Source organism: Numida meleagris, chromosome 14 (genome assembly GCF_002078875.1).
Source record: "Numida meleagris isolate 19003 breed g44 Domestic line chromosome 14, NumMel1.0, whole genome shotgun sequence".
Taxonomy (NCBI): Eukaryota; Metazoa; Chordata; class Aves; order Galliformes; family Numididae; genus Numida; species Numida meleagris.
Window position 1 is genome coordinate 10,509,834 of NC_034422.1, and position 10,462 is coordinate 10,520,295.

General features: G+C 58.2%; 1 protein-coding gene across 1 annotated transcript in view; it reads right to left on the reverse strand.

The window, feature by feature from the left end:
- The window catches only part of LOC110406451 (proline dehydrogenase 1, mitochondrial-like), an 8,774-nt gene extending 7,312 nt beyond the window's left edge, over positions 1 to 1,462 (reverse strand). The window contains exons 1-2 of the mRNA XM_021412984.1: positions 1,154 to 1,462; positions 853 to 1,061 (exon numbers count right to left, since the gene is read on the reverse strand). Coding sequence (XP_021268659.1) covers positions 853 to 1,061; positions 1,154 to 1,432 — 488 coding nt within the window. The 5' untranslated portion in view covers positions 1,433 to 1,462. The remainder of the gene's footprint in view (positions 1 to 852; positions 1,062 to 1,153) is intronic.

Below are 10,462 nucleotides of genomic sequence, written 5' to 3' on the forward strand. Positions count from 1 at the left end.
CCCACGGCGGCCCCATGACCTGCTCCGGGGTTGGGGGGGGAGGGGGGAGGCTAGCAGAGCCCGAAGGCATCAAGAGGAGGCGGGGGATGGGTGCAGAAAGCCCTCAGTGCCAAGGGCACTAAGGTCAGGCACAGCCGGCACAGGGACAGCAGAACAGCCAGCGCTGTCACCCTCTCCCCCCGCCCCCCCCCCCCCCCCCCCTCGCATCACGGGCCGCTTGCACTCCATCAGGATGCCGAGCACGGCTCGGATAGCAACTCGTGCCACGCTGGCTGCGTGCCCGGGGAAGCACACAGGGATCAGCTGCTCCCGCATCACCGCCAGCGGTCCGATAGGCAGCGCTGGGTGCGGGGCAGAGATAAGGCTGTTCCGGGGGGAAGTGGGGGGGGGAGCACCTGCTCGAAATGCATCCACCCGCTCCGAGCACGGAGTTTCAGAGGGTGTTTTTAGCATCGCAGGACAGCGCAGCTGGGTGCCACTGGGAGAGGCGGCGGGGGGGGTGGGGGGCAGCCCCGCATGGGCACTGCACGTGGTCACCAGGAAAAAGGGCTGAAATACGGGGGGAGGGAGGAAGGAGGAGGCTGGGAATGGGGGGGGGAAAGAGAGAAAGGAAGGTGGAAACGGGGGGGAAAAGCGGGGTGGGAATCTGGGGAAGCAGACGGGAAACGTCGAGGGGGGCGGCACCGGGGGGCGATGCCGGGGGCCGGGGCGCGCCGCGGGAGGAGGGGGCGGTGACGCACGGCGCCTCGCAGCCAATGGGAGCGGGGGGGATGGGCGCGCCGAGCCAATCGCGTTGCGGCCAACTCCCGCGCCCGCCACCCCCCCGCAGCCCTCCCGCCGCCCCGCGCTCACGCCAGCTCCTGGCGCTCGGCCCGCGCGGGGCTCAGGTCCTCCTCCACGCTGTAATCCAGCACGGCGCCCACGCCGAAGGCCCGGTTCCGCCGGATGAGCGGCTTGATGGTCTCCTGGTCCTCCCCGGCCACGAACTGCCCGTAGAAGGTCATCTTCATCAGCCGCTCGAACAGCGCCTTGCCCAGCACCCGCCTCCCGAGCTGCAGCAGCTGCGAGACACCGAAACCTCAGCGCCGGCACCCGCAGCCCGGCGTCTTCTCTCCCACCCCCCCCCACCCCCCCCCAGATCCCCGGCACCCACCTCCCGGTTGTGCTCCACCAGCGGTTCCACAGCGCACAGCCCCAGCACCAGCAGCCCCCGCAGCAGCTCGGCGCTGCTCTTGCTGCGGAACGCCTCCCGAGGGTCTCCGAAATCCACGGCGGGCGCCGCACCCCGCGGGGAGACTGGCGGCGGTACCGGCCGGGTTCCCCCCTTCCCGGTGGCCGGTAGCGGTGGGGCTGCCCCTCGGGGAACGGAGCGCGGGGCGCCCACGCGGGCGGCGGTGGCGTGGAGCGCCCGCACCGCGCTCGGTAGAGCCATGGGCACGGCGGAGCCGCCCGCCCGCAACGCCGCCGCCTTAAGTACGTTCCGCCCGGCACCGCCCCGCCGGGCTCCCGCCGGCACGGGCCCGGGCTTGGGGGCCGGCTTTCCGCCCCGTGTCCCTGCCCGCTGCCTCCCCCAGGGTGAGCGGCCGCAGCCTCTCGGAGCTGGGGAGGGGTTGGAGGGGAGCCCCGTGCCCTTAGGGGGGGTAGGTGCCGGGGCGGGGGGTGGCCCCAGCCCCTCGGAGCGGGCTGCGCGCGGCCAAAGGAACCACTTCAAGGGATCTCCGAGCCCTCGCAGCCAACCCCGGGCGAGTTGTCGCCTCCGTGGGGACGCCCCGGTGCGGCATCTCCGAACCGGGGTCCCGGCCTCGGGATGGGCGTCACTGCGAGCCCCGCCGCTTGCTCCTTCGGGGGTATCCCTGAACCTGGGTCAGGGTGCTCTCGGGGTTCCGTGCAGCCCCATTCCTGCGGGGTGACCCCCCCCGTCCCCGCCGCTCTCTCCCCGCACACCCCACGCCGGGCTCGTAGCAGGGGAGCAGGGCACGGGCAGCCCTCCCCGCCCACTTCGCCGTGCAGGATCGCGCAGGAATGCAGCCAACCCTCCCGCCTGCCCCAAAGTGCCATCTGGTGCCCGGCGATGCTCAGCGCAGCCTGTGGGCTCGGCCGGGCCTGCAGAACGAGAGCCCGGAGGCAGAGAAGGGCATTGCTCTCCGGCAAAATGTTGGTGATGAGGAAACACCCATTTCCTTCCACCTATTTGTTGCGCTGTGTTATCGCTTTCGTGCCCCAGAGTGAAACAATCCATTCGGGGCTCCTTGCTGCAATGAGCGTGCGCACGTGAAGCCTCAGCTCTGAGTTTTCCGTGTAGCTTTGCTCTCAGATCTCTGGACACAAAGACCAACGTCTAAAAAAGAACCATTCTTCGGATGGCAATGCAGATCCGGGTGCTTGTGTCAGGATGGCTGCGGCGTGATGCTTGCAGGCACGCGTCCGTCGTTCCGCAGTCAGCACTGGACTGGGAAGAGCCTCTTACTGATGGCCCGAGAAGCCACAAGATGTGAAGAAACAAATCTGAAGGCAAAGACAAACAGGCGAGAAGGGGATTTAGTGCGGGAGGAGAAGGCGGTTTGGAAATGGGAGGACACTGCATGCATATTTCATGGGCCTGCGCTCGGCAGAGAAGCGTTCTGACACAGTGAAAATAACAGATGGCAACAAGTTACAGCAGCCGCTGGTGGCACTGGGAAGGGAGACTGGCGAGCTGGAATTGGCTGCTCTTGGGTTTCAGTGGTGATGGGCACGGCAGCAAGCTGAGGTTATCCCGTCCTTCTGATCTGCTCTGGGGACTCCACAGCTGGGGTGGGTGCTGGGCGCAGTGCTGGGCTCCCCAGTGCGAGGGAGTCCTGGAAACAGGAGAGAGTTCAGCAAAGGGCTGTGGTGATGATGAAGGACCTGGAGCGCCTCTCCTACAAGAGGTGACTGAGAGCTGGGCCTGCTCAGCCTGCAGACGAGGGGGCTCCGAGGATCCCCTCTGTGTCCCTCAATGCCTGCAGGGAGGTGCAGAGGGGATGGAGCCCAGCTCTGGGATGAGGCCATGGGCACCAGCTGGGACTCAGGAGGTTCCCTTTCAACATCAGCAGCACCTCAGTGCGGTGTGGGTGGTTGAGCGCTGGCACAGGTTGCACAGAGAACTCGTGGAGATCTTCCAAAGCTGCCTGGATGTGACCCTGGGCACTGTGCTCTGTCGGCCCTGCTTCAGCAGCCGTGTGGAGAAGACGATCTCCAGGGATGGCCAAGCATTTTGTCCCCGTGCTGGCGGCTGTGGTGATGATGGTCCATGACACAGGGCCATGTCCAGGCAGTGGGAGCTCCCAGGTGCCCTTCCAGCAGCCCTGGGGGCTGCTGCACCTCCTTGGGGGTGCAAATACTGATGGGTTTGGGGGGGGGGTGAGGAGATTATACTGGGGCTGATTGCTAAAATAAAGCAATATACAGAAAAGCTAGAGCACCCATTTTGTCATTGATCGTGGCTGTGTCATCCTCGTCCACCTCCATCCTTCCTCTTCAGCCTCATCCCACTCTCTTTTCCCCCCAACCCCCTCACTATCCCTGCCTGAGGCCTGTGCACAGCACCAGGCCCCACACGGTGCCACATGTGGGGCTGCTCAGGCTGAGACAGAGAGTCCCTCTCATTTTCCACCATCCTGGATCGGGAGGTGAAGCTGAGATGACCATCTAGGGTGGGGGGGGAGGGGAGGGGGGAGAAAAGGGAATGCCTGAAGCCGTTTCTCTGCACTTGCAGCCTAGAAATGAATGTGCTGGAAGATTTCCGTAGAAGCAGGGTCTGGGGAATAAACTTAAAAAGCCTTTTCTTCCGGGCTGCCTCCTGTGGCAAGGGGTTGTTCACTGAGCCAGGATGCCAGAGCGCCTGGAGGGGAGCCAGCTCTGTTTTAGCCCATCCTAAATGATTAAAATACATCATGCTGGGAAGAGTTCCTGGGAAAACAGTGGAGAGGGAAGGGAGGGTGCTGGGGTTTGGGGCAGCTGGATGGGAGCTGGGCATCTCCCCAAGGAGCTGCTGCCACAGAGCCCTGCATTGCACTGTGCAGCCCCTTGTAGGGTGCAAAGCCCCGGTGTGGGGTGTGTGGGGTGTGCAGGTCTCCCTGCAGCATCCAGGGGCAGCCAGGTGTTGCTGGGCTGGGGGACAGCAGCCATTTCCAGGCTGCAGGGGCAGGTTAACTCGAGCCACCTTTGCCCTTGAGAATGGGGCTGTTCCGTATCGACGAACGTGGTGTCTCATTTTTCTAAAAATACGCTGTTAATTACGGTGCCTCGGGAAGCAGAGACGTGGCTCAGCAAAACCTCATTGATCTGAGGGCTGCTGCAGGCACAGCAAAGCTCTTGGGCTCGCAGAGCCTCAGTGTCCACCACGCTCCCCTCGGCAGGCAGGTTCATCTGCTGCAGGGCATGAATCGATGCACGGCACGCGGCTGGAACTGCTGCTTCCCTCTAACCAAGTGCCACTTGGTTTGGTTTCTTAACTTTCCGTGTATTTAATTGGGAGCAGGTAGTGCCGAGTGGCCCTTGGGCTTCTCCTCTAATGGGAAAAAAGAAGAAAGAAAATGTTCCCTTTCCCCTTTCACTACTGAGATGCCTGCAGAGAAAGGGGACAAGCCATTCTGTTCTCTTTGCTGTTGTTTTCCCGTCCTCCTGCAAATGCTTTGCAGGAAACTTTGCACTTTTCTTGTATTCCCACTGCCACACGGGACTGGCATTCCCTCAGGACCATGGGGCAAAGGGGAGCCTGGGATGGAGCCCATGGGCAGCACAGCTGGCAGCTGCCACCTGATCTTGCACTGGAGCGAGTGAGAATTCAAATCACCTCTCAATGTCACCAGCCCCTTTTCTGCAGGTTTTCCTGGGTATGGGAGAGGGCAGCACTCCAAGCCCCAGTTCCACAGTCTGGCAATGTGACAGCTTTCTGCTGGAGTAACTGATTTTGTATTTTCTAACACAGGCCAAAGAAAGCTGTTTTCTCTCATTAGAGGTGCTGATACAGCTGGAAAACAGTGTGCTCGCTCGCTGTAAGCTCCCATCCGTTTGAATCTCATCCACTACTCCCAGAAAACACCGTCCTCTGGCGGACCTCAGGGTGTTTGCTCGTCCTGGCTTCAGCACTTCTCGTGCCCTGGCTGCTTTCACTGAGACTTGGAAAGAAAAAGATTCGAGGATGGAAAATTTCAACCCTAAAGGGTGAAAGTGGGATAAGATCCAGGCAGGACTTGGCACCAGAGCTGACGGCGATGCCGCCGCTGGCCGACACTTCGGCTTCTGCTTTTTCGGGAACTGCTCTGTGGCTTTGCTCCATTCAGGCCATGTTCCATGCGAGAAGCGGGGGACGGAGCCACGGAAGGGGTCGTGCTCCACTTCTCAGCCCGGGGGACGAGCGGGGGCGCCGGGCTGTGGGAGTGCGATGTGGCCGCTGGATGGCGCTGCGGCTCCGCCCGCCGGGACCGGCATTGGGAGCGGGCGCCGGGCCGTGCCGGGGCGGTGCTGGGGCGGTGCCGGGATGTTCGGGAGCCGGGCGCAGTCCCGCCGGAGCTCGGGAGCCCACGGTACCCTCCGTTGGGCACGGCGTCAGGAGCACGGGCTGTTTTACCGAAAGGACCCTGCGAACAGCAAGGCTGTGGGTTTCCTGTATTGCTGAAATGGCGAATGTTGCAACACCAGAGCGGCTTTTCCTGCTCGCCTGTCTCCCCCTGGTGCCCCTCAGGCAGCCAGGGGCTGAGATCTGCTCGGAGCTGCCCATCTCCCACTGCAACCCTGCCAGCAAAGCGCTGTGGTTCCTTCCGTTTTCTTTAAAAATCCAAATTGTCTGCTCACATGCACAGAGCCAAGTTTCTGCGAGCAAGCCCTCCTCTGAATCACGCTGTCTGCTTGCTCTAATGGTGTCTTTATGTGCATGGGATGGGAGTGTGGGGCGATGAGTGTGAGCGCACACAGGGCAGGGCACAAGGGCGTGTGTGCATCTGTGTGTGCTGGGAGTGCAAGGTGAGGGTGTTACAGGAGGCACGCCTATCAGAGGATGTGCAGCTGTGCCCAGAACAGGGCAGACAACTGAGAGGCCTATGCAGATGTCTCAGCTCTGGCCCAGGGATGAGCTGTGCTGGTTGACACAGGGCAGCCCCTTGCCAGGCCCTGCTCCTTGTGCCCCGTCCCCATCCAAATAGTGGTGGTGCTTCATTGCTGCTTCCTGGGACAGCTGCAGGAGCTGCAGAAGTGAGCAGCCCAGCCCAGCCCATCCATCACACACCAGCTTGGCATTTATGAGGGGCCTGAAGCAATAAATTCTCTCTGGATGTGCTCGGGAGCCGATGTCAAGGACGGGCTCAGCAAATCCTCTGCTGCCTGCGCTTTCTGCCTACTCCTCCCAGTGCCCTGGAGTGAGTTTGCTGGAGAACCACAATGTTAAAGATGAGCAAAATGGCATTTGGAGTGTTGCGCCCAGTTCTGGGCTCCCCAGTACAAGAGTGGCGTGGATGCACTGGAGTGAGTCCGGCAAGGATTAAGGCACTGGAGCAACAGGAGTGAAGTGGTGCAGCCTCCATCCCTGGAGGCACTCATGGCCTGCACTGGGTGACATGGGCAGGGATTGGCAGTGGGTCAACGTGAGCTCTGGGATGATGATGAGCAAATGTCCAAGACCAAAAAAAAAACCCAACAAGAAACCCAAAGGGAAATAAGGCAATCTGGACTGTTTCTTGGCAGCTGTGAAGGGCAAGGGTGGATGGTGGTGGGTGGTGGAAAAGACGATCCGCTCCCCCAAACCTCCTTTTTTCTGCCCAGCCTCACCAGAGGGCATCAGTGGGGAACTTGGCGTCTTCCCAAAGGCAGAAACAGGTTGGGCCCAGAGCCACATTTCCCAGTCTCTTACTGGGACACAGGAACAAGGAAGATGCTAAACAATACATACCTTGTCCCAAATTTGGCATTTTTTTTTTTCCATGAAGGGTGCTGGGATTGTGATTAAACCTGGTTACATCGTGACATTTTGCTCTAGGAGAAAGCTCTTCTTGGCTGTGCCCAACGCTGCGGTGTTGCTCAGCAGAGCACAGACGGCCTGACAACAATTTGGCTGCTAAAATTGCTAAAAATAAAAGCCGCCTTTCTTTCTTACTTTCTTTCTTTCTCTCTCTCTTTTTTTTTAATCCTCTTCCCTCCGCAGAGCCATTGCAGCGTCACACCTTCCTCCTGGTCCAAAGCATTGGGCAGAGGGGCTGCAACCACGCTGCTGGGCTCTGAGCTGCTGTCATTTTGGTTGTCTGTCGTATTTGGTTTGGAAAATGGGGATGTATTTCTTTTTCAGGTGCTGGCAGTGGCTGAAAAAAATGGGGAAGGGAATGGGGTACATCCAAACACTTACCATTGGCTGGGCTGCCCAGATTGGAGCTGCTTGGGGTGCCCTATGGAGAAGGTCTGCCCGGACGAGGAGGCTGGAGCTCGCCCCCAACTGGTCCAAAATATTTCAAAGAACTGAAGACAGGCAGTCTGATCCGTATTTCTCATCCTTTCCATCCCCTTGTTTTCTCTTTGCTACACAGAGATGCTGTGTTTTACTCTCACCCTTCTCTGGGATCTCTTGAGCCTTCAACATTTGTCACAAACCAGTGCCAGCAGCTCAGAGGTTGCTTTTATTTTCCAGGGTAATTTTGCTCGATCCCTGACTACTCAGACAGATTGAGCTTACCTCAGCATCCTGTAAGTGCTTCCTTTCTGGCCCCAGCTCCTGTCCCTCCCCAGTGCTCACTGCCCTAGAAACTGCTCACAGGGTGAGGAAGGCACTGCTCGCTGCAGCCCTCTCTGTGTACCCTCTTTGCTTCCCCTCTCCATTTACAAGTCATGAGTGTTGAATCTCTTTTCTCTCCATTATCCTTCCAGTGCATGTCTGGAGCTTTTGTGGTTGCCTTCTATCTCCTTGTTGCCTGCCACTCACTCAGCCTTTCTCGTGCTACACCCACATGCTCGAGCTATCCCTTTACACTCACCCTTCCGCTCTCATTCCCATTTTTATAGGATTCCTTTTTGATTTCCAGGACACTAAAGTGCTCCTGATGCAGCAATACTGCTCTTTTACTGTGGTCCCACAGTTCCTCTGTGTCAGGATGCTTAGCTGCTGTGCACCTCTAATAGACTCTTTTAGTAACTTCGCACACTCCTGTGTATTTTTTCCTTGGGATGTCTCCCCAAGGGACTCCTGCTGGTGGTAAAGCATCCCCATCAGTTTGTTCCATTTATGTTTCTGCAGCCGACTGTTTTTTTGGGGGGGATGCTTTCTTTGTTTGAACATCCAAATCGATGAACCATGCAGTCTGTGATTGCTGTCCTCCACATGATACCACTCCCATAGACGCCCAACCAGTCCCTCCATACTGGTCAGAATTAAGGCTGCAATGGCTGCCCCCACACTATGTTCCCAAGCCCACCAATTTTGGGCAGAAAAGAAAGGTCCAGGGAACTCTCCAAATGTTGTCTGGGTAGGTTGTGTCCTCCTGTATTTATTTTTTTCCAATGGGATGTCAAAACGGGATGGTTTAGGCAGATAAAGTTGCTGTTTAGTCAGCCAACTGCTCGCTGGATGAGGCTTTAACTTGGGAATAATTGCAGATAAAATGAAGCCGTATTTTTGATGAATAAATTGTTCTTCTTTCAAATGTGCTCAATCCGAGGTTTAGTGCTGTGATAAATCTTTGCTAACTTCTGTTCCTGAGAGAAGCAGCAGACAGGGAGGGAATGGGCCATGTCTTGCAGGAACGGCTCCCAGGTGCCTTCCCACTGCCCTGAAATGTGATGGGAATGGGTAGAGACCAGGCAGCACCTAGAGGGCATGGAGCCAAAGTGCCATGTTTACTTTCTAACTAGCGAAGAGCTGATGAAGTTGGGTTGCCCACCCCTCCCTCCATCTGCCAGTCCATCAGCTCTTCCCTTCCTTCTCCCGTCCACCACCCACCTGCTGCCTTTAACGCTGTAGGGTGGGACGAGGTGGGTATATATCCTGCAAAACCTTGGGGAGGGGAGGCAGAGGGGCACTGACCGAGCCAGATGCAGAGGTGCCTGCCCCAGATGCAGATGCAGCCCTGTGCTATCAGTCGGGACAAGGTTAGTGATGGTGAATGGAAGCTGGGATGGGGGATGAGGACTCACCAAAAGGCTGGGAGATGGAAGGGAACCAAGGATGGTGAGAGGCACCAGAAGACAATTTCCTCCACCAAATGTGATGTTTCCTCTCCTAAATGTGAAATCTCCCCCAGACGTGTTGTTTCAACAGAAGACAAAGCTGTGGTCAACACTCAGTGAAGAAACGTGATGAGGTAGCCCGCTCCATGAACAGACACATGTAGAAACAACAGCTCTGTGTCACACCCTGGGGACAACAAGGACTGCCCTTCCAGGGGCGTCCTCCCAGCTTCTGCCCCATTCATTGCAGAGGACTTGGACCACATGGCCTTTAAAGGTCCCTTCCAACTCAAACAATTCTACGATTCTATTGATTCCATGACCTTGCTGGTGCTGCCCAACACTTGGGAGCACCAAGCTGGGGACAAGGAGCAGCACCTGGTCTGCCTGGTGGTCACATTGTCCCAGAGTGATGCCATTGAGGGGCTTTCTGCTGGGAGAGGTGGCAGTGTCCACCATCACACACTGTCCTCACCTGCATCTCTCCTGCATCCAAGGGGACAGCAAAGGGCAGGGTTGGCCCCTGACCCCAAACCCACCCAAAATGCCATTGCAATGGCTGCAGCTCCAAGGGCCACACGTCACAGATGTGACCTCAAAATGAACATGCTAAGCCGCTCCGCTTTCGGAGAAGCTTAGCACTTAAAGCTGATTTCAACAGCTTTTGCCTAAAGTTTTAAGACCCATCACTAATCAGCAGCTGGTTTATGGCCGCTGTAAAAGATCAGGAAAAATAAAGAAATCTCCCGAAGTTGAGGGGAGCGCGTCCCGGTGCCCGCATCCATCACCCGCAGAGCCGACATTTACGAGCACAAGGAGCCATAAATCCGAGCGGGGCTGACACCGGCCCAGGACTCGGTGCTGGAGGGAAAGTGTTGTGTCTGAATCCGTGTCCTGCCCCAGGAGGAACTTTATTAATGCTCCACCAGACGCATCCCAGCCCCTAGCACATCCATCCCCGGGTTTTGTAGGCTCTGCTGTGCCGCAGCCTGGGATCCCGATGGGCAGCTTTGATTCCCCAGTGCCCTCTATGTGCAGGAGAGATGGGTGTTTTGGGATGGGGCAGGCAGTGGCATCATCTGCTGGGATTTTGTTCACCCTCTACAAGCACTTCTGCAGCCTGCAGGCGCTGCTGCCATAGAAACCCACCAGGGAAGGCTCCAGGCTCAGTGTGTGCTGAAATCCAGCCCGAGGGTGGGATGCTGGGGGCAGAGGGGTGAGCTGGGCCATCACCATGGAATCACCCAAAATTCTCATGTTGAAGAGACCCACATCACGTCCAGCTCCTGCCCCA